Source organism: Alosa pseudoharengus, unplaced genomic scaffold (genome assembly GCF_046254945.1).
Source record: "Alosa pseudoharengus isolate Yale_2024_CS ecotype anadromous, Long Island Sound unplaced genomic scaffold, YU_APseudo_1.1 YU_APseudo_1.1_scf_19, whole genome shotgun sequence".
NCBI lineage: Eukaryota > Metazoa > Chordata > Actinopteri > Clupeiformes > Clupeidae > Alosa > Alosa pseudoharengus.
Genome location: NW_027468657.1, coordinates 6,446,100 through 6,470,796, shown reverse-complemented (window position 1 = coordinate 6,470,796; position 24,697 = coordinate 6,446,100). Strand labels below are relative to the sequence as shown.

General features: G+C 39.4%; 2 protein-coding genes and 1 long non-coding RNA gene across 3 annotated transcripts; 2 read left to right on the top strand and 1 right to left on the bottom strand.

Moving 5' to 3' along the window:
* Positions 1-2,430: 2,430 nt before the first annotated feature.
* On the top strand, positions 2,431-3,701 carry LOC143133332 (GTPase IMAP family member 7-like). The gene is made up of 2 exons (XM_076293117.1): positions 2,431-2,442; positions 2,716-3,701. Exons 1-2 carry the CDS (start codon positions 2,431-2,433, stop codon positions 3,433-3,435), a joined length of 732 nt encoding a protein of 243 aa, XP_076149232.1. The 3' UTR covers positions 3,436-3,701.
* Positions 3,702-6,645: 2,944 nt separating this feature from the next.
* LOC143133021 (uncharacterized) lies at positions 6,646-9,226 on the top strand. Its single transcript, XR_012988407.1, has 5 exons — positions 6,646-7,382; positions 7,951-8,102; positions 8,401-8,452; positions 8,916-8,960; positions 9,138-9,226. It is a non-coding gene; the product is annotated as an uncharacterized LOC143133021 (long non-coding RNA).
* An 8,053-nt stretch (positions 9,227-17,279) lies between these two features.
* On the bottom strand, positions 17,280-22,021 carry LOC143132193 (uncharacterized). The gene is made up of 7 exons (XM_076291556.1): positions 21,938-22,021; positions 21,061-21,357; positions 20,439-20,906; positions 20,020-20,115; positions 19,801-19,825; positions 19,668-19,705; positions 17,280-17,798 (listed from the first exon to the last, which is right to left on the bottom strand). Exons 1-7 carry the CDS (start codon positions 21,987-21,989, stop codon positions 17,554-17,556), a joined length of 1,221 nt encoding a protein of 406 aa, XP_076147671.1. The 5' UTR covers positions 21,990-22,021; the 3' UTR covers positions 17,280-17,553.
* Between the last annotated feature and the right edge of the window lie 2,676 nt (positions 22,022-24,697).

Here is a 24,697-nt window from a genome sequence, read left to right as displayed (position 1 = left end):
CCGTTGCAACTCTGCCATCAATCATTATGTTAAGCCCACCTAACGACTCTATACACGATTTCATTGGCCTGATTTAGTTTCGATTTCTGGAGCTCATAAGCCAACGGAGAGTTGCTAGACTAGCCCTGGCAGCAAATGTAATTTGCTGCCGCTAGGGGCGCGTCTAGATTTCTAGGCTAGGCTATCACAGCCTTTACAATTGATTCTTTGTTCGAGCACTTGAGAATTTTTGAGCTGTTGGAGAATCTGTGAAAAACTTTCTTAACAAGCCCGATGTGCAGTCCATTGACCTGTAGCTTTCGTGGTGCTTAACCGTGTGAAAAGCAACCTCTGCAGCAGTGACAACGTAGGCTACCTGTAAGTAAAGCGAGAGATGTGTGTTGCTTATGAGGCCGCGTAAGCTGCAAAGCGCTGCGTGGAACACTAGAAAGGGTGTGTCACGATTATGCCTTCTCACACGCGACACCGCGGTTCGTGGAAATGAGTGTCGCGATTTTGGTTTTGAATCGCATATTGATACAGCCCTACTGAGGGGCGTGTTATTTTCTTGTTCCAACTATTTGTGTGGCTTGCAATAGACAGCCACGAAGCCTAAACCGTCTGCTAGTTAGCTAACGATAGCTGCTGTAGGCTAACATTACCTATCTCTAAGTCACCTGGTAACAATGTTAATACATTGTGTATTGCTTTATCCACATCGATTTCACCATAATATAAGCTGTTATACAAGAAAGACCACTGTAGCTTATAGGTATTTTTCATTCTTTTGTTAGAAGTGAGAAGTGCCATGGATCTTGCTCTACAAAGTCAATGGAGACCGAGTTGACTGTTTGCCCCTCAGAATGGGTGTGGCTTTCTATGACATGAATTTTGAGACATTCTTTCTGCACAGATTCGATCCACAAACAAATAGATCCACACGCACAATGCTGGATGCATGTACTGGTCACGAGCTGTCAAATGCAGAATCAACACTTCACACACAGAAATGCAGATTTAAGAATGACATTCTATGCAAACACACCTTAAAGTATAATATATTTACAAATAGTCTTATACTGTATATTTGTGGATAGCAAAGTGTGCGTGTGAATCAATGAATATTTGTAAATTATTTATTTATTTATTTGTATAATTGTGTATTTACAAATACATGTCTATTTGTGCATATATTTTTGAGCATGTACAAATCTTTTTGAGATAGTTTTGCCCCCATTATCATTTAGTTTATTTTGTAGCGCTGTAGCTGCCTGGCTGCATTAGCTGCTGTCTGTAGCAACTGAAGCTAGGTAAAATCGTTTGTTGTCATTTTTTTGTACCGACAGTACTCTGTGACCTCGAGAAATGGAGATATATGCGAAAACTCGCTGGATTACTCCTTTAAAATCCTGACCTCCAAAAATAGTGTATTCATGAGATCAGCTCGGAAAACAAATATTGATCCCCCCTGTAACATGATTGCGTTTTGTTTAGTCTTTACAGGAAACGCATAAATAAGTTATTAGAACTGCTTATGGTTGAGCAAGAAAGAGAATGTCTCGGGCGAGAATGTCTCGCTTGTTGCGTTATAGTAAGGGAGACTGCTGTGGTAGGAGAACATGATTGTGACATCAAGTCGGGTACTTCGGGGCACAAGAGTTCCGCACGAGTCTCCGAGCTTAAAATCCGAACCGACGATGCGTTCAAGTAATTTTTCCTCTATCGGATGTCAGAATTTCCTTGTACAGAGTTGTACATTTGCATTTAATATTATATCAGTAAGGGATATTGGACAACATGCCGTTCCGTTCACAGAAATAAATGCATTTTCAAGGTTATAAAACGGCCCTGACGCGCAGCGGTATACACCTCGTAAGTGCATTTATTTCTGTGAACTGAACACCATGGAGTCCATTATCCCGCTTATTCCACTGTTGCCACTTGCGCTGTGTTCATTTCCTGTTATAATTTGAATGTTTTAATCACTAAAAATGTCTTGTTTGTAGAACTACTTCTTTCCGCCACATATCAACAAATTTCTCAACTTGCAGGACAAACTGCTGTTACTAGTTCTAAATGGATGGTTGCTATGGCCAAATGCCAGTCGTTAGTTTCATCTCTCCCGTTTTCAAGCGGGCATATCCCAGGATTCTGATTAACCTTAGCTGTGAAACATCGATATTTTACGCTATTGTCCTGTTATACGGAATTAATGGACGAGGGCGAGAGAACTCCCTGACGCACAGCGGAGGAATTATCACCCGGAGAGAAGAAATACTCTTTTCTGATTGGCTGGCGGGGTGGCTTTTAATTCTGAATAACGGGACACCTACTGTATGAAGTAGATCTGGTAAAAAAAGTTTAATCGCCGTTCCATGTCAATGCTTATGAATGGTAACTATAACAACGATAGTAGGACGACGGTTGAGCCTGGAGGCAGGCTTCGCAACAATGGAATCAACTGTAAACAAGATAACTGTCCTGCTATTGCTGTTATAGGGCCAACGAAAGTTGTGCAACAAGCTGAACTAGTGAGCTTCTTTTTCAACCGCGTGTTTCCTTTGCTTTACAGTGGCAACCGTATCCCTTACTTAAAAGCCACCCCACCAGCCAGTGGTGCAATACAGCATCTTAATAATACTACACAATAACACTACACAACAGCTATTCAAATTCCTAGTTAAAAATACCATTCCACCAGTAGAAGTTGATATGTATCATGATATGTATTTTTAGGTGATCGATCCCCTGAGAATCGTGCTGATTGGCAAAACTGGAGTGGGGAAGAGTGCTGCAGGCAACACCATTCTGAGGAGGAATGTATTTACATCAAAAGTCTCAGCAAACCCGGTCACAGCAACTTGTGTGAGAGTGAGTATTAGTAGTCCGAGACAGATTGAGGTGATTGACACACCTGGTATTTTAGAGACAGATACAGGTGCAGATGATGTTAAAAAAGAGATAGTGAAATGCATTAAATACTCATGTCCAGGACCACATGTGTTCCTGCTGGTAATTGCAGTGGGGAGGTTCAGTAGGGAAGAACAGAATGCAGTCAGAGCCCTACAGGAACTCTTTGGAGAAAATGCTGCAGACTACACGGTGATCCTGTTCACTCGTGCTGATGAACTGGAGGGTCAGACTATCGAAACATACGTGGAGACTGGTCATGTCAAACTGAGGCAGGTGATACAAAGCTGTGGTGGAAAATACCATGTGTTCAACAACAAGAGCAGCGACTACACTCAAGTTGTGGAGCTGGTGAGGAAAATAGATGCGATGGTGAAGAGAAATGGAGGAGGTCACTTCACTGAGGAGATGTACGAGGAGACACACAGAATCATGAAGGATAGAATGCTGCCATGTCACTCATCTGATGTAGATAGATATCTTAGTTTTATTCCTGCTCTGTCTGAGAAGGTGCCCAAATTTCAAGGGATTCTTAATCAAGTTTAAAGATAATTTCATCATGCATCAAGTGTTTCAGTGATCTGTCCACATTGTGGATCTGCCATCAGCTTCTGACGGACATGCCCATCTGTAGCCTGCTGGGAAACAATGTCTCTATTAACAGCATTTCCCACAAGATTGGTCACTGTGACACTGGCAAAGCAACAAACCAGAACAAAAACTAAAATCTGTGTTTTTTTTAATACTGTGTACTGTATATATTTCCTCTGTGTATAAAGAGTAAGAAATAAATATAATGTATATGGTCCTTATACATTACTAAAGGTTTTTTGTACAATATATGGAATTATTAAGGAAGGGCAGGTACGGACTGGGACTAAAAGAAGGCCCTGGATTTTCTTCCAAATAGGCCCACTACCATACACAGTACACGCACACACACACCCTTGCTGTCTCACATACTTTGCCAGTCAAGGTATCCCCTTCAAAAATAGGTGGTCACATTTGACAAAAATGGTAGTTATTGATCCGGTGCCCAATTTGGGTCCCATGGCACAAAATTATTTTGGGCCTCCCAAATGCTTGGGGGGCATGCTCCCCCATGACGAAACATTTGAAAAATAACCCCTTAAATGATGACTTCTGGTGAATTTTGTGGAAACTAATTGATAAATTAAGTTAAAATATATTATATGTATTGAAAGCATTTTACCATACAGCCTATAAAAACGTGATTATGTTTGTAGGCAAGGCACTCATTTTTGATGAAAAAGTGTAGAATGTATCTCCCTATGCTGTCAATTCGTTTGCATACTGTACTTGAATCACTATTAGAAAGTCGTGGGGGAAAAAGAATAGGTTGAAAACTAGTAGAATAAAATGATTATGCTCCATAGGCTTTGAGTAGACTGAATTGGAAGCATGGTTGGGAAGTTGTGGAAAAGGATGGACTGATTACAATTCAACAGATTATAATTAATTTCATGACCGCTTGTTACACCAAAACCATCTTTTTAGGGTGGCATTTTTTAATTAAGGATGTACTTCCTTCAAGATTAAAAATTCCAGTTTGTCAGAAATGAGCTTGCAAGCTAACTATCTTGCATACAGTACAAGAATATTATGTAATATCAGATATAGCCCATGGTGCCTTCACAATTTTCCTGCATTCACTTACATAAACTGTGCTGTCTGATTACTGTTTTAGGGGCATTGTACAGGCCCCTCTGACTGGACAGACAGGCTATCAGTCAAACCCCCGGGCAAGAGGCCAATGACTATAAGTCTTGGAAAATGCTGGACTGATACTTTAGTGTGATATATATGATTCAGTGACCTCTAAATGAGATTAAACACCAAAAATACTTTCCTAGGCTGAATAATGCTTCAGATATAGCCAAAATTAGCTTCTGGCGGCTATCCCTTTACTGGGGTCAGATTTGACTAGAGGGCAGTTCCAGCGTTATGGATGTGACAATTGGACTCATATTGGTAAACAAAATGCCTTAGAGTGGGGGCAAAATTAGTATCAGTGAATTAATTTGCATAACTTTTAATGTAACCTCTGTCCTCTGAATACTGAGAAATCCTCAAATTTCATATAATCAATTTCATCCTAAGAATACAAGGCATTTTATCAGTGTTATGGATGTGACATGAAATGGACACACTTTTGTGAGAGATTACAGGTTTTCTACAAACTCTGTGAATTTTGAAGGAAACTGCCGAACCTATGATATATGTAGCATGAAGGACACTTGAATGAACACAAAAAGTGTGTTTTTGAAACTATGCGTCATTTTCGTAATGCATTATGTAGGAAAAACTGGCGTTATGGATGTGACGGTTTCACGTTATGGATGTGACGTGTCTGAACCAGTCCTCGACAAACTACATAAAACACATAATTAAGTAGTGAATTTTGATATGAAACAATTGAAATAGTAATCATGAAAAACTAGCGATGAAATTATTGCTTCCTCAGTGCCCAATAAGATCCACAGGAAGAATCAGGACAACAAGTCATTTAAAATATAAAAAATATATATATATATTTTTTTACCGTCATCAATTTTGGTCAGTGATTCCCGGGTTACTGAAACACCAGGGAACATGAAACTTGGTGGCCACTCCCCTAAATAACTAGCCCTACCTGAACCGTTGCACCCAAGATGACAAAATATTTATGGTATGTTAGTCTCAAGAGCCCACATCAACCTAACCCATACCCACTCATTTGTGATTTGCACACATAAAGTACATGCACGCGCACATGCACACACACACACGCACACACACACACACACACGCACGCACAGTCGCACACATACAGACAGGCAAGCACACACACACATAAACACATACAGACAGGCAAGCACACACACACATAAACACATACAGACAGGCAAGCACACACACACACACACACACACACACGCACAAACACCCACCCACATGAATGCAGAAACATAAACACACACACACAGGCACGCATACACTCTTAAAAGTGCTGGGTTATTATTTTAACTAAAGCACTGGGTTAATGACATTTTTACTTTTTATTGGGTTATCATAACCCATGCTGGGTTATTGTTAAGACCCAGATGCTGGGTTAGTGGCTGAGAGCACAAAAAGTCATGTAATGCACCCAGTGCCTGGGTAATTTTAACCCAGTCATTGGTCATTATAATAGTCTACCAGACAACAGTCTTGTACCCCTGCGTGGAACAGTGTTCTAGAATCTTTGATTGCAACCGTTGGTCTTCCACATCAAGCGACAAGACGGCAGTGAAAGCGCGAAGGTATGTTGAACTTGTGTAAAATCCGTATGCCACAAATTTATATGATATGATATGATATTTGGTAGAATGCATAGACTAATCCGGTGTAGGCTAACTTTTTGGAGATAGTAACGTTATAATAAGGTTAACATTAACGGTAACGTTAACGTTGCTACACAAGCTATTTTTCAAGCTATTTGGTTATGTTAGCTGCTAGCTGCTAACGTACATACTGTAGGCCTATATATATATTGCTAACTTAGGATAACACATAAGTAAACTCATTGTAGAAGTGTTTTTAATCAGATACTGTATTCTATGACGTCTGTTGTGGTTAGAAAGTGCTTTAACGGGATGTGTTTTCAGCTAAGGTTAGGTAGGTAGAAGCTAGCTAGTTAGCGTTAACGTTAGCTTGCCACTTCGCTGGCCATAGCAGGGAGTCATAGCAGAGGTGAAGTTCGGCACTTCTTTTGAATCTGAGGGACTAGAGGTTAGACTACATATTTGGCATTTACGTTCAATTTAAACAGAACAGAAACAGTAAAGCAGAACTTCAAGCGTAACTCTGCCAAAATGCAGCCTAGGGTGTTTTTGGGAACGTACCTGAATCAAACTTTAGTTTAAAACCATAACGTTAATTACGTCCGAAGCGCCATTTTTAAGCTTCTATGAGTTGTCGTTTTCGGGTGGGCGTGGCCTTTTGAATGCACTACTATTTTGATACATGATCGTGTCAAAATCTAACACGAAGGCTCGACACAACTTGAAACTTTGATCGAAGTATTATCAGTGTCTCTACACATGAACTCGAGCATTGATAACATTGTTCGTGTACACATAGTTTACTAAAATGAAAGGGTTTGGACTTAGTGTTTTTAAAATAGCACTAGCGATTTGATGCGATCATGTATAAAAGTAGTAGTGCCCCTAGCATCAAAAGGCCATTTCACCTGAAAACAACAACGCAAGCTTAGAAGTGGCGCTTCGGACGTAATTTAGCTTTTTTGACTCGGTCCATTCACAAAAACATCCTCTACATTCACATTGCACAGTAGCCTAGATCACAATCTACATATTTGTCATATAATGTATTGATAGCAAGGTCCTCAAATTGTCTATAAACTAATGCTCCGTACATGATTATCTGTTCCACAGGCAATGTTCAGCCCCACTCATATTCCAGATCCTGCCCAGTTTACAGCTGCAACACAGGTACACACGAAAACCTTGACCATCATCACCCTAGCATCTATAATTGGGTTCTTAGCTGAAGTTCACTTTGGTCTCAGTCATGTGAAGTTTGTCATCAGGAACACAATATATGAGCAGATAGATCTAACTAGCCTACTACTCAAACATTGCCTTACATACTGAAATCCACTGCTTCATCAATCCCTTATTTAATCAAAATGTATATCCCTGTTTGTTCCCTACATTTACTATGTGTGTCTGTTTCATAGCCATGTACAGTTACTCTAGAAAATAAAGAAAAACAAAATTATTGGAGTGAACAGTACGTCAAGTTTATCACAATTAGATAAACTAACGTCAGTGGGCTGAGTAATTGCCACACATGCAACTCATCTTAACCCAGGTCAATATAAGAGGCTAACATTCACATACAGTATGTTAACAATAGGCTATTTACCAGGCCCTGTTTTGTTACAAGTATGTCTAGGTGGGCCATGGGATAGAAAATGTTGAGAACTCCTGGTTTAGGCTAAATAATTGTGATTTCAATTTTTACCTAAATTATGGTTATTATTCCATTATTGAGCAGCACAGCAATGAAAACGGCAACAGCACAGCTGAGCTGTACAATACATCCAGTAAAAAACAATTGCTGTTGAGTGACACCGGATAATAACGAAGGACTGTTACAGCGGCCTCCACACCACCCTCTTCCAGAGCTCCTTCAGAAGACTAACGATAGTAAGATATTTTACATGTAATGTATGTTATCATTTCATAGTGACAACGGTTAATTGGCAGAAGTAAGCCAAATATGAAGGGCTGGGTTCTCCTGAACGTAAACTATTTAGCATGCAGATGGAGAACACACAAAATACACACACAAAATACACAGCACACTCCTATTCAAAATGGAGAATGACAAAAATTACAGAAAAAGTTTGAGAACCACAGGTGTGGGGTCACTCGTTAAGTTCTGTTAGTTGGACCTGGGTGATGCTGTTATTTGTGTAACGGGCCCTTTTTCTGTATTTCCTAGTGGCACAAGATGATTGGCAACAAGAGACACCCAGTGATGAGCTCTCCTGAATGTAAGTTAATTAACACGCAGACACAGAACAGAGTCTGTAAAGCAACTTTGTAAGCAATTAAAGGCTCATTTCGGTTACATGACCTGTACAGTCTAGTCTGTTCTCCTGCAATCAAACTAGCTGTCTTAGTCTAAAACTACATACAGTCAAGTTAGTTTGACCCGAGAGCATGGTGGCTAGCAGGTATCTTTATATTAAAGACAATGTTTCTACTACTAGGCTGATAGAGATTCCACTTGGTAGTCACTAGAGTAGCTGGCTGCCTGTTTCGGTTTTAATTTGGGTAGGAAGAAAAGTCTCTCTCTCTCTCTCTCTCTCTAATCTCTCTCTCTCGTAGGAGCAGAGTGCAAAAAGGCTGCCCTCATTCATACGTCATTCTGACTGAATCCGATATGATCTGACACTGATTACCTAAAAGAATCATTAATCTTTGTTTTAACCTTTTTAATCTTTGTGTTTCAAGTGTCCCATCTATCCCGTCCAGACCTTCCACACAGGATCCCTCAAAGTAAGACATATTTTAGTGTATGATGTGTTTCATGTGTCTATACTTTTTACTCTGTGTTATGGTAGGCTAGAGGCTGAGAGAGAGAAGTCACTAGAGTAGCTGGCTGCCTGTTTCAGACAAGACACATTTCATCCATTGTATTTTTGTTAACACCTATATTTTTTCTGTTTTCCACAGGTCAAAGATTTTCCAGATCAGCTCCTGCAGGATGCACAGGTATTTTGGACAAGTTCTCTCTACTGTTGTCACTACACTACTGTACTATGAGCATTGCTAGTTAATTGTTTTTTTTGTAAAAAGTTTTTTTGATTTTGAGTTTTTTGTAAAATGTTTTTTAGATTTTAGTAAAATTGTTGTTCAAAATGAAATGAAACAGTGAAACAGTGTTTGAATGAAATTAAACAGTGTTTTTTACTTTTGTACTGTAGCCCATTTGTGGCAATCAATAAAAAATATAAAAATTAATATAATGTATTCTCCTATGTCTATTTCAGCTGATTTTTTCAGCCCTATTTCACCTTGATGTACATAAGTAAAATAAAGTAAAGAAATATGTTTTTGGAAATCCATAAGCAAAAAAACAGAACACCCAATAGTGGGTCAAATATATAACCCAACAGAGAGGTAAATATGAACCAGTAATGGGCTGGTAGGTCATATCCATTTTTCTGGGTTATTTTGACCCATCATGTTAGTAAGAATGACCCATAGTTGGTTTGATAAAAGTAACCCAATTTAGAGTTGAAGTCACCAACCCAATGGATTATGTTATTTTAACCCAACCCGAGGTCGGTCCAATAGTGACCCAGGTACCTGGGCTAGGAATAACCCAATTTGGGTTGTTTCCAACCCAGCATTTTTAAGAGTGTACGCATGTGCGCATGGAAACACACACGCACACACACACACACATAAACACACAAACACAGGCACGCATACGCACATGCACACACACAGACACACACACACACACTCTTATAAACAAAAGCAAACTCACATATGCACACACTCATTTACATGCACATGAGTTGCAGGAGTAGGAGATGGAGACAAATTGACAAGCGTGATTTATTTTTGCGAAGAGAATATGCAGGACTGAGAGGCGGTCATATTTTGTACCGCTATGCGGTACATCTAGTTTATTGCTGCCGTTACTAATGTTACTCTGTGGGTATTAGCTACAGAGGACCTGACACTTCAAATGCTGGCATATCGCGTCACATTTAAAACTAAACTGTGTTAAGCAGACGTGAGCGGCAGGCTGAACAGATCTGCAACAGAAGGAGGTTGCTATGTTAACTCCAGCTGCAAAGTCAGCCATCTTCACCAGCTAACACGATAATCCAGTTACTGTACAACAACACTATGACAGTTACAGGAAGATAATCGCTCAGATTTTCGTTATTACAGTAGGCCACTTGAAAATAGGCTATGGCTAGGCTAATCACTGGAGGTATTTTAATATTATGTTTGTTTTGCTAATAGTTAGGCAAGGCCTCCTTGTGGTTTTGATCAACCTAATAATCTTTGAAATGTCAATTGTAGGCCTAAACACTAAGGTGAAATGCGTTAAAACTGACATGCCACTAGAACAGACGTTTTATCGGCTTTGAGGTATAACAAAGTCTCCAGTCTTGTAAATTCACATTATGTAACATCCATAACGTCACATCCATAACGCACCATTAAAGGTTTTAAAAGTAAGAAAGGGGCACAATTTAGTCATCACACTTTACATTGATATAAATCAGCTTTGCACAGACACTATGGACATTGTCGCATCAACACTGTATGTGTAGAATAAACTTTTCCTATAAAAACGTTATGGATGTGACATGGCCATGGAACTTGCTGACTTAAAAACAAAAGCCTTACAAATGTAAGGAGTTGTGCTCTTAAAGGCAAGCTGAGCATAGACATTACTCTACCATTCCCTTGTCAATCTGGAATTTGTCAAATGACACAATTTGTTTGAACCTTGGGTCCATTTATCCACTTTTTAAATATGTATAATATTACCATGTGAAAAATGTTGTTTCTGTATATGGTTGCACACCATATTTATGATGTAAAAAGAGTGTGATTCTCCATCAAATTCAATCAGATCAGTTACAAACAATAAAATATAGACCTAAATGAAGATTTTAACAACAGTTCTATTTGCGTATGCACAACTTTTTTTTCCATGGTAAGGATGACCTTTGCATGGAATTGCCCTAGATTTTTTATATGTTGTACATCTAATGGTATCATAATCAGCTGAAAAACCTTTTGTATCAATTTGTTTGAGGTTAGGTGTTTTTTTTTCATATATTGACCTGCCTATGTACTCCAACAATCGGAGTAGACTACCTGTTTACAGTACATGGGTGGATTTTTCAATCGATCAGATTTTCAGAATGGAGTACAGTACCTTTCTCAATCCGATTGAAAATTGAATCAAATTGGGCTGAATATGATCAGTTAATGTGCTTGAAGCATTTTTATTCCGATTGAGCTATTACTTGTAATCAGATTAAACGTGTCCATGTAAACGGCCAGTGGGCCTTCCCTCTCACTCCCATCTCCTGAGGTAGTTCAGAAGATGGTAACCTATGCCTTCAAAAACTCTGCTGCCTATAAACCAGTTGGACCTTTGCTTTCCAGTCATGTTATTGCACATTGGCTGCATGTGTTTCTTGCACTTGTTGGCCTCCTCCATTGCATTATCCCAGTGAGCTGTAAGCTTGATATTTGGGACCTCTGTAGAAACCTTTTAATTTACTGTTCCATCCTAACTAAAATAATACAAATAAATTAATGATTCACTTATTGATAAACAAGCTTGAACGTGTCAGCTGAAAATAGGCTTTAGGCTCAAATTGGCTCAAATTCACACACTTGATAGCAAATTCCTAGTTAATTAAATTAACAGTTCCCCTGCCCTAACTATAACTATAGCCTTTAAATGAGCTTGGACAAACAGTTGTTGTCTAAGTCCTCAAAATCCAACTCCCACAACTGCTTAGTTGCTGTTGTTCATTACCCTGAGGGTTAGCATTAGATGCCATCCTAAACTGACATTAGTGTTGCTAATTTCACTGTTGCTGCTACAGTAGTTTAGTCAGATGCCAGGTCCAAAAATGTGCTGATTTCAGCTAAATGTTTTACCACTATCACATGTCTATCCAGCCTTTGGATTTTCCATTTCCTTTTTGTTCACCCACTAAGTTTCAGACATTGTCTATTGCAGACAAAAATGTGCAAAAAATGTTTTTGCCATTTCTACCACTACCGCATTTCTATCCAGCCTTTGGATTCCATTTCTCTTTGCACACACGATGTTGGTATCTTTTCATGTTGAGGTTTTGTTGGTGATTTTGAACGTCCCTCTTATTTTCTAGCAGAGCCACACTGACAGTGAGGTCTCTAGTCTGAAAAGCCATCTGAGGCACAATAAACCTTGTATGGGCAGCAACATTAATGAAACTAAACCCAAACCTGCATTCCTTGCTCAAGATAACACAACTTTTCAGTTTAATCACCTTTACCTTGTCAGTGAAATCACCTTATAAATGCTCACATTAACAGAATCACTTCATGAACACAACATCACTTCAACACATCGTATCAAACAATCAACACATCATATCAAAATTTTTAATATTTCAAATATAGGCAGAATTTCCATCAAAAAGTTAAGAAGTTTAGCTGACCTGCTTGAACTGACTTAGCAGAGTAAATACCTCAGATATGCATCAAACTTCATACATCATAATAACCATTGATTGTAAAATAGTGTATAGTATAGGCTATATTAATATACAGTGTATATATTACAATGTGTGTATCTATTATATATATATATATATATATATATATATATATATATATATATATATATATAGGGGGACGGGACCTGGTGACCTTCTCAAAGTAAACGGTAAAAAAGGGGGCTACATTAAGATTCTGGAGGAAAAGATCTAGATCAATCAGAACAAACATATTGGTCAAGAGAAAATCAACATTCAATTCTTAACTGTATATAAAAGATGAAAACACTTCTTTTTTTGATTCCATGTTTCATGTTGTCTTGCAACCTTTTGGCATGTGACAGTTTCAGTCAGAACAAACATATTGGTCAAGAGAAAAAATCATATTCAATATTTGTATGAATATTTGGTAATTATTATGAGATATGATAAAACTTACTTAACCAATCTTACTTAAAAGTTTGCCAACTCAAGGAGAAAAAAAAATATATATATATTGTATAAAAAGCCTTTATTTTTAGGCCTTGTGATTGTGATTGCCCTGATTGTGAAACTATTGCTCTGGTCTCTCATCTCCGGATAATGAACCTGAAACACCAGCCATATACTGTATTTTTTCTTTATACACACACAGTCATTGTTTTTGCCATTTAGTGCCCCCCACCCTTCACTGCTTGGTACTTGTTGACCAGGTCCCCCCGTCACTTGCCCAATACCACATTTGGATACTCTGGTCTTGCTGTTGTTTCTAGTTTCAAGATTTCTCCTTTTGCAGACAAAAAAATGTGCTGATTTGAGGGTATATGTTTGACCATTTCCACATTTCTATCCAGCTTTTGGAATTTCAGTTTTCTTCTTGCTTACCTACTGCCCACTATGCTGGTGTCTTTTCATGTTCAATTTTAGATAGTCATTTTGAAAGTTATCGTTCATGTCATGACTTGTAAGGTATAACAAAATCAACCTTTTTATGGCGTATATCATAGTCATAGCTAGGATGCTCTGCAAGAAGGATTAAAAATCTGATGATCGAATCATAGGAGACCTGAGATGTGGTGACCCTCAGTCAAAGTTTGAAGTCTATCAGATCAGTACTTTTTTAGTTATGTGAAAAGGCAAACAGAAAGATAGACAGACCCAATTACACTGCCCTCTTTCCCTGAAACATCAGAGATCATGTGCAGCATGACACCTCTTTGTTATAATACACATGTGAAATTACAGGCTTCAAAAGGTTTTAGACTGTAGTTTGTATATATCAGCAGTTCCCACTTGTGATGCATTTGAGAAAGCAAATGTCGAACCCAAACCATCGAAACCCAGCACAAACCCCTGTCATAATGTCACCATTTCTTAATTAATTGCATTAATGAAAAGACATTAATTAAATTAATGTTATATCCAAGAACATAAATAATTTATTTCACATGAATGTAGCTCAAAGAAGTGCTTTACATCACAACAACAAAAAATCATAATGAGTTGATCACACAATAAGAAAAGCAGATATAAATCACACAATCAGTGACACAAAACAGGGAAGATCAGACAATAAGGAAACAGAAGAGTGAAACAATTTACAACTCCTTTACAAATGTCCACTTAGCACCTCTCTAGTACTGGACTTCTTTTAATAGGGTAACCCTTGTGTTCAGGTCAAATTGACCCGTTTTTTTAATTTTCGCTAAAAGAAAAACTATTCAAGATGAATGTTTTTCAGTAGTAGATAGTAAGCTAGTAGTCATCATATCATCGCAATGAATGAATGTCAAAAGTGACCCACAGAGGTAAACCACAGAGTGACCACTTTACTTCTCTCGGTGTGTGTGTGTGTGTGTGTGTGTGTGTGTGTGTCAGATGGTGTCACTGTTGCTCTGACAACCTCTTGATTCCAGTCAGTTTAATTAAAGGAGGTTCACACCAGTGACTACTTCTGATGGTGAACTACAGAGTGACTTCTTTACTTCTCACTTCTGGCACTCCAGGTGATGGCACAGTAATGTGAGCCTCTGGCGCCCCCCTCAGCCTCAGATCAGAATTGCACCAGGAACACAGAATTCAGGGAGGGTTCTGAACGGTTCCCACCAGAGGCAATGTCTGATTCTAGAGTGGACCCATTCTAGATCTGATATCAATTCATCCCACATCAGGCATACAGTATATATGCTCTCTAGAATAGATCAAGCACAGAATGTATGTTCTAGATTCGGCCCAGATATGTTCTAGATTAGGCCTAGATATTGTATGTTCCAGAGCTTCTTCAAACCCAACCAGGGAAAAGCCAGGTAAGAGCACATTAGTTCCACTCTGACCATAATGCATGACACAGACGCAGTCATTATCATCATTCTTATCAGGATGTTTTCATCATAAGAGTTCGTAGTACCAATGTTAGTCAGTTAGGCAGCAGCAGTGACAGCGGCAGTGTGAATAGCAGTAGTTGTAGTTGTGGTAGCAACAGCAGCAACAATAGCAATAGTGGTATTTGTGTTGGTAGTAGTAAGGCTGTTTTGAGTCCGATGCCAGTATGTTGAGATCAGTGATTGAAATGCATTCTCAGTCAGAGTGTTACAAACACAGGACGGCTCACTGTGTGGGTCTCTTTCTGAACTGCAGGAGCTGATGTGGGCTGGTATGTGGCTCGTCATTCTGCTTGCAGTCATACTGCTTGCTGTTATCTTGACATCCTGTTTCATATGTTCCTGTTTTGGTCTCAAATGATGCAAAGGTACACAGTTTCTTCTTCATTCAGACAGTAATACAAATAGCAGTGTTATGTGTTTCTGGTGATATTTTGTACTCACTTTGTTCATGATATCTCCAAGAGCTGCCATGGGAAAGAAGGCACCACTAACCCAGACTGAGTCACCTCTCACACACTGTCAATATCATGCACAGTAAAACCCTCTTGAGAGATGAGAGATAAGTTTGTGAGAGATAAGTTTGTATTTGACACAATTGAGGATGTGAAAACTAGTTGTTTATAAAGCAAACCTAAAAGATGTCATGCATGATTAATATGAAAACTTGCACACCAAAAAATCTCCAATTTTTAATGTGTGTGATATTTTGCACATATGTATGTACTGTATTAACAGTATAAATGAGAGCTATATTTGGACGGTGGATTGGGACTGGGATAGGGACTGGTTGAAGATCTTGGTAAAGACCCCCACTAGCTAGTCCGCACACTCCTTCAACACCCTCCCTGAGACGCCGCCTGGCCCTGCAGCCTTCCTTGGGTTCACTGCCTCCAGTGTGCACCTCACCTCATGCTCCTCCACCACGAGGATGTGGTTGCTGTGGGCTGGAGCAGGTAAAGTGGCTGCCTCCGATGTCTTCCTCCCGAAACCGGCAAAAAACTCATTCAGTTCCTCTGCGTCCCTGTCAGCTGCTGGATTTGTAGCTGATGATGTGCTGAACCCCCTGCCTTGTGTTATTGTTGTTAAAATTGTATTCAATTTTCCTTTTGTATGATGCCTTTGCCTCTCAATAATTAAAAAGTCAAGCAGAGCCTGTGTTTATCGTTATCTCTGCATGTGCATCTCAGGTAATGAAGTGTCCTCTCTTGAGGACTGCAGTCAGTGCAACATAGACACAGAACAACTGAAGTGCATGAACACAAACTGGTACCAATATGTTATAAAAGACAGATATTTGCGTCTCTACACCTCAGCAGTCATGTGCAGCATGACACCACTGTGTTGTTATACACACATGAGATTACAGGCTCCAAGAGGTTGTAGAGTAGTTTGCATGTAGCAGCAGCACCCCCTTGTGATGTATTTGAGAAAGCAAATGTTAAACACAAACCATCTACACCAGGGTTGTCAGACTCGTAAGTAGTGGGCCAGATTTATTTGAATGAGACCTCACAGGGACTTCTCATTATATTTTTTTCTGCATGGTTGTCAGATTTTTGTTTGCTGATATACTATATCTATTATACAAATAAGGCATATAGGTTTATTGGTTTATCATGTGCTGCTGTCATATACTGCTCTTTCTGTCTTGAAATGCCCTACCTTCCACATTAGTCTTTTTCCCCAGCATAGACAGTACCGGTATATGGCTACGCCAACATAATGTAATTGTTGGTGCAGCAAACTGCAGTATTTTCCCTTTTCTGCATCTTCCTTTGTGCAGATAGATTGTAGTTTTGTGCAGATAGATTGTAGTTTTGTGCAGATAGATTGTAGTTTTGTGAGGATTAATTGTAGTTTATCATATCACAGAGATATTGATGATAACATAGTCGATGATAACTGGATGTGAATCTGTAATGTTTTGTGCTCCTTCCATCTGCTCCCCCTGGTGGCTGTTATGGGCCGTATCTTTGACACCCCTGATGATCTACTGTTATGGGCCGTATCTTTGACACCCCTAATCTAAACCCAACTCAGACTCTGCCAAGCTCCTTCCTGCATATGACACCACTTCTTAAAATAACTACAAAACTACAAACAAGAACTGGATTTTGTGTGTGGTGTGTGTGTGTATGTATATATATATATATGAAATGTGATAACATTTACAAAGAAAAGCCATAACGTTGGTTTAGTCAAAATTAACTCATAAAGAAACATTTTATTTAACATCAAAACAGCTCAAACTGATTTACTTCACAATTGTAATTAATGGACTACACAATGATAAAAGCAGAGATAAAATACACAATCAGTGACACAAAACAGGGAAGGTCAGAAACTATAATGAAGTAACAAAAGAGTTAAAAAAGTATAACTATTCCAAGCACCTCTCCTGTCTAGTACAGGTCCTTTTAATAGGGTGCTCAACAGTATAGGTCAGTCTAAGTTAAGGTTAAACCAGATACCTGCTATTTAACTCTGTGTTGTTGAATAGGTGATGACTGAATAGGTTTCTGGCACGTCTGCAGTCTGTCCTGCTCGTGTGGACCCAACACTGTCCGGCTGTGTTCTGAGCTGAACCACTGAATATGGTTCAGGCACATCTGAGGACGGTCCACTGGGTCCTGCTGGAGTGGACCCAACACAGTCTGGCTGTGTTCTGATGTGTACTACTGAGTACGGTTCATGCTGCCGGACGCCCACTGCATAGGGAGAGCCTATGGAGAGCAGTGTCGGGGGTCAGTGTAAAATATACATTCATTCATTTACATTCATTCATTTAGCAGACCCTGTTATCCAAAGTGACATAATGCTGCATTTTATAAAAAATGAAAGGTCAAATATACACTGCCTGGCCAAAAAAAGGTCACCGCCTGGATTTAACTAAACAAATAGGTAAGAGCCTCCCTGTGCTATGATCTGGGATTGCTGCAGGTGGTCAGGTCTAGGATCAGCAACGTTATGAAGAACTTTCCTCTGTCGCACGCACGCTATTTGTTTATCCAGCACTGGCTTTTCAAATAACGATGTCCACAGACAAGGTAGAATATGTTGCATGTTTTTATGAAAGTACGATGTATTGCAACATCAGATGCAAGTCAAATTTGTTGTTTCTTATGTCTCATTCCATCGAACTACAGTTCTATCAGAAAGACTCAGGGAAGTATAATGAAAGTTAACATGTTTTAATCCATCAAAGGATACACAAAATACATAAGCAACAATAAGATAGTCTTTGGCGTAGGCCTCGTCCTCGGTCCAGGTCACTGAATGTGCAGAACCTTGCAGATCCTGCCGGAATGCAACGGCAGGTGGCGGAGCCTACCCCCCGGACGTCTGGACAAGGCCAAACTGGTGGTGGTTAGGGGAGGGAGGGAGGGAACATCGAAAATCGGCACCGGAAAGCAACAGGCAGGTGCAAAGTCATGTCATTATAAAGACTGATGCAGACAGGTGATTGGACGGAAGTAATGAATGATGAGTGACCAATTAAGTCTTCCTGACAGAACTAGCGCTTACGCTTCCATATCCGCTACCCGATCTGGCAAACTTGCATAGTGCGGTTATAGCCGATAAAGGGCTGCGAAGCGAATGCAGAAGTGCAGTTCACCCTGTTAGGAGTTGATGAACCACTGAAACGATTTTGGAAACATTATTTTAAAGTACAAAAAACTCTTTGGTGTTGCTTTAATGCAACGCTGAACGGAAATAAATGTTGTGACATTCCAGAAGCTTGTGGAAACAATGCCACAGCGAATGCGTGCCGTAATCAAAGCTAAAGGCGGTTCAACGAAATATTAGAGTGTGTGACTTTTGGCCAGGCAGTGTATTTGTTCAATGCAGAATCAAAGCAACTGTAAGAGAAAAAAAATAAATTTACACCAAAAAAAGCTCCCATTTATATGTGTAACATGCACACATTAATTTAGATTAAGTGCTAGTATAATTTGTATTTTTGTAATTTGTATTTTAGTATATTTTTACATATTGTATTAAGTGTTCGTATAAATTGTATTTTAGTATATTTAGCATATTCTTTATCTTCTACTGTCCTTACTGCTTAGTTGTGTTTTTATATTATATACTTTAATTACTCTTTCTGCTGTTAAAGAATGTGTTTGTGTTGTATGTATGCTGCTGAGACCTTGAATTTCCCCTGGGGATCAATAAAGTATCTATCTATCTATCTATCTATCTATCTATTAACAGGAGCCTTTTTTTGGTGTGCGAGTTTCCATATTTCCATATTTGTTTAGGTTTGCTTTATAAACTAGTTTTGGCATCATCTTCAAATTAATTTTGAAATTAAAATGAATTTGGTCACTCAAATACGACTCGTCGTGAGACAGGATAGAAGTGATGTCACTGTGCGTGGTGACAGTGTGTGAGACAGGACAGAAGTGATGTCACTGTGCGTGGTGACAGTGTGTGAGACAGGACAGAAGTGATGTCACTGTGCGTGGTGACAGTGTGTGAGACAGGACAGAAGTGATGTCACTGTGCGTGGTGACAGTGTGTGAGACAGGACAGAAGTGATGTCACTGTGCGTGGTGGTGACGGTGTGTGAGCAGAGGGAAGGGACTCACAGTCTGGGTCAGTGGTGCCTTGGTCCCCATGGCAACTCCTGGAGATATCATAAACAAAGTGAGCACAAAATAACACCAGAAACACATAACGCTGCTTTTCTTACTGTCTCTGAATGAAGAAGAAAATGTGTACCTTTGCATCATTAGAGATTGACGTGCTGTTAAAACAGGAACATATGAAACAGGATGTCAAGATAAGAGCAAAGTTTCTGAGATTAACATGATTGTAAAACCGAGAAACTGGACAAAATTAACCCCTGACGAACATCTCTGGCCATAAACTAAACAAAAAAAGTGCATTTAGCATTTTGGGGTTTCTAACCCTACTTTGTGATATTGCATGAACTGTTACCTTGATTGCTCTTCATTTTTTCTCTTGCAAGCAAAAGTATGACAGCAACCAGAATGAGCAGGACTGCACCAGCCACATACCAGCCCACATCAGCTCCTGCAGTTCAGAAACAAGAGACCCATACAGTGAGCAGTCCTGTGTTTTAACTCTCCAGCTGAGAATGCATTTCAATCACTGATCTCAACATACTGGCATCGGACTCAAAACAGCCTTACTACTACCGACTATTGCCTACCACAAATACCACTATTGCTATTGTTTCTGCTGTTGCTACCACAACTACAACTACTGCTATTCACGCTGCTGCCGACACGCCTAACATTGATACTACAACATTTTATGATGTAAACATCTTGATAATAATGATGATAATAACTGTGTCATGCATCACGGTCAGTGTGGAGCTAATGTGCTCTTACCTGGCGTTTTCCAGGTTGGGTTTGGAGCACCGTTCCTTGTTACACTGACTGTGATGTTGCGTATTATAATCCAGTCTTTTTTTCTGTCTTTTGTGTCCGGCACACTTGTGTCCTGTGTGTTCTGTACATCATTGTTGCCTTCCCTCTGGCTTTTGTTCTGTCCCTTGTTCAGGACACACACGTAAACACTGCTGTCGCTAAGCCGGCTGCTGTTAGTACTGACATTATAGCTCCTGCCCCTGTGATGTTCTGAAGGACCCAGTGAGGTGAAGCGTGCGTTTTCTGAGCAGATCTGGTGATCGTGGCCCTCCCTGCTGTGGGAAGATATGCAGGTGGCTCTCCCATTCCCACTGTTCACCTTCAGCCAGTAGATCACATAGTGCCGATTTGGGCCGATTGGGAAGGAACAGTTTAGAAGGATGGGTGACCCTTCAATCACATTCTGTTGAGTTGGCAGCACATGCTCAGCTGTAAACACGTAAAATATGTCATCAGTAAAACAATCTCAGAAAATATTTGTAAATATTGTAATTGGTATACTGATACTGTGTATTTGTTCATTCTATATGAAATAGAAACAGCTTTTTTTTCATTATCTTCATCGTATAAAATATCAACTCACATCGTGTATCTCCAATAGCTACAACATCAGAGTGAGGTTTGAGTGGGTACTGAGAATTGCAATCATGGACACAAGTATAGAATCCACTTCTTGCTTCTATATGGCATGTTCCTCCTTCATCTTCTCCAGAATCCACCTGCTCGTTCTGTTCTCCAACACATCCTTGTGAACAGGGACCCGTTTGAGTTCTCATCTTCTGGTTTTTATAATCCACTTGGTTGTCAATCTGCCAGCCAGATGTTTCACAGGTCAAGGTGATCTTAGCACCATCCTTCTGATGATAGAAGTAAGTATGTCCTAGGAAGCAATATAAATATACAGCTTGTTTAGTGATAAACTGATGTTTTTGTAAGTAAGACCTTCATCATTGTTAAGGAAAGCACAGCATATTTACAATGAGCTCGAAACAGGAACTAGCAAATGGGTGTCCTAACTAATATTTCAATTAATTTAAAAGGGTATCCAATAGGTCACCACTTAAACATCCACATCCATACATTAAAATCTCTCTCTAAGTACAAACAATATACATACACATGTTTTTTTTTTTTATTTATACAAGTTTAAATTACTTTTATACATTCAAACATGATGAATGAACAAGAATGAATCAATGAATATTGACAAATGAACATAACATGTAAAGCATGTCATTGTGAATAAATTCTTCATTTAATCCCTTATTGTAACTCTGCGGGGTTTCACGTTCTAATAAAATGGTATCTATGTCTCCACGTCTTTTGGGCCGCTTCACTTTCAAAGCAGTGTTGCGCTTTTCTTTTTTCTGTTTCTCTAATGATACATAATGTAACTTGAAGGACATAAAGAAATCTGTTTCCATAATGCAATGATGCCTTTTCAACAAAATGTCTCTTACCGTAGCATTTCAGGAGGAGATGTGTCAGTATAACAAAGCTGAATAACCCCATTGCTGCTCACAGACTAGTTAGACTGATGAAACAGTGAGCTGCTGTCAGACAGCAAATACATCGTGTTTCACATACTGTACCTCTATGATAGCGGATTCTGCATAAATGCATGAAGGGAAGTGGTCAATCAGGAAAAAACATTTGCTGTGTGTGGCTCACCAATAACATGCGCTATAAATGGTTAGTGTTGCTTCATGCTCTTGAAATGGAAAAATACTGGCTTAAACAGCCAGGAGAGTGACACATGCAGAGGTGACAATGTAGAATTCAGCCAATTAATTTCTGTTCATTGTTATTCCTGTGGTATTCAAGGTCCAGTCATTTACTGTATGTTTTAAACAGTTTTCACTTTTTGTCAAATTCAGCTGAATTTTGGTCACGTTTCTCCAACTGTTTGTTCTGCGTGAGCTCAGAAGTGCTCCAGTTTTAAGTTCAAAATTCAACTTTATTGTGTCATGTGCATTTACAGGTACGATGTACACTGTCAGACAGCAACTACCTTATGTGTATCTGATTGCATATGTAATAGCGAATAGCAAGAAGGGAAGTCTATCACAGGAATAACAGTTGCTAATATGCACTATAAATGGATTTTGTTGTTTCATCCTCTTAAAATGAAAAAATAAATACTGCCTTAAACTGCCAGGAGTGGGACACATGCAGAGGCGTGATTGTAGAATAAACCAATTTGTTTCTGTTCATTGCTATTCCTGTGGTTTGTCCTGTGTGAGCTCAGAAGTGCTCCAGTTTCAAGTTCAAAATTCAACTTTATTGTTTCATGTGAATTTAAAGGTACGATGTGCACTAAAATGAAATGAAATATGTTTTGCCCTGGCTCTTGCTCAGTCCATATATTATATGATATATAACAACAAACAATCTGTGGTGTTTGTTTGTGGATCTGACTCTGATGTGCAACTCAGTATTTAGGCCATATCTAGATAGATAGATAGATAGATATACTTTATTTATCGAGAAGAAAATTAAGGAACATATCTAGCACATAACTGTGCCTAATCTAGAACATAATTGTGCCTGATCTATTCTAGAGAGCATATCTGTGCCTGATGTGGGGTGGATTGAAAAATGATCTTGAATAGGTCCATTCCAGAGTCAGACATTGCCTGGTGGAAACCATTCAGAACCCTCCCTGTAGTCTGGCACTGACAGGACAACATATTTTTCCGTTGTTGGTGTCACTTTGTAACCTGACTCCACCAGATGGATTGCTTCGCATTTGCTCCGCATATCCTTTTGGGAACCAATCAGATCAACAAAGTGTTCTTCTAATGCCATCTTTTAACATACACGTTAGGTAAGTAGCTAACATTAACGTTTTTAAACTTACCATTTGTTTGTGACATGAACCTCATCAACGACAATCCCCCACCAAGTTTTCATGGTAGGCTACACTTCTGAAGAAAGCATATTCCTTCTCGTTAAGTAACTAAGATTCAGGGCTACCAAACACTAACTAGATTTGACCGTGTAGGATGCCTGTGTCCTTCATTCCTTCCAGCTACATTGTAGAGACTCCTAGCTTCCTAAGGAATACTCGAATATTCGGATAAAACTTAGATAGCTTAAAACAGAGATAGCTATGCTCATCTCATCCGTGGAAGTCGCCATGTTGTTTAGATTGAACAGTAGATTCTCGTTGCATCCCACCTAAACCCGCCTCAAAACCCACACTGATTGGACGTTTGTTTGGCGAACTGCTCCAAATGTTCTCTATTGGACTGATCTGCGACTGGAAATCTGAAGCTTGCGAGATCAGGATGGTCTCACGAGGCTAGTAACTTTGGGTCACTTTGGACATGGTGGGGGTGAGATCTACTTTATCATGATTTATAAAAGTTAAAATGTTTAATTAATTGTGACGATTTGATCACTACTAGCCTACTATCTGCTACTACTATACTGACTGCAAAGTAATGGACCCATTGGTTTCATGTTAGAATAGAATAGAATTGTATATGTACAACAAAATATTAAAATGTGCATGTAATGTTCTGAGCAAAAAGAGAGTTCAATAAAAGAATGTTTAGAAATAAACATTCCTCTAAAATAAATAAATCATAATAAATAAAAAACTGAAAAGGGAACATGCATCCACTCACACATAGGGTTGCCAACTTTCTGATACGAAAATAAGGAATGGGGGGGGGGGGGGGGCTATAGACTTCAGAACACTGGCATCCAGTTCAGTTACTGGGGGGGGGGGGGCTATAGACTTCAGAACACTGGCATCCAGTTCAGTTACTGGGGGGGGGGGGGCTATAGACTTCAGAACACTGGCATCCAGTTCAGTTACTGGGGGGGGGGGGAGCTATAGACTTCAGAACACTGGCATCCAGTTCAGTTACTGGGGGGGGGGGCTATAGACTTCAGAACACTGGCATCCAGTTCAGTTACTGGGGGGGGGGGGGCTATAGACTTCAGAACACTGGCATCCAGTTCAGTTACTGGGGGGGGGCTATAGACTTCAGAACACTGGCTTCCAGTTCAGTTACTGGGGGGGGGGGGGTATGAATAAGAATGAGACATAAAGCAGAGGAGTTAAAAACAGACTACATGTTAAAGCAGAGGAGTTAAAAACAGACTACATGTTAAAGTAGGGGAGTTAAAAACAGACTACATGTTAAAGCAGAGGAGTTAAAAACAGACTACGGGCCCTATTTTAATGGTCTGAAACGGAAGTGTCTTTG

What these genes read in the sequence shown, in the direction of transcription:
- LOC143132193 (XM_076291556.1), bottom strand. Translation starts at nt 21,989, where the DNA reads ATGGGGTTATTCAGCTTTGTTATACTGACACATCTCCTCCTGAAATGC. An exon ending in AAAAATGAAGAGCAATCAAG is followed by an intron (nt 19,826 to 20,019) that starts GTAACAGTTCAT and finishes CTGTTTTAACAG; the next exon opens with CACGTCAATCTCTAATGATG. An exon ending in CAATCTCTAATGATGCAAAG is followed by an intron (nt 19,706 to 19,800) that starts GTACACATTTTC and finishes TGATATCTCCAG; the next exon opens with GAGTTGCCATGGGGACCAAG.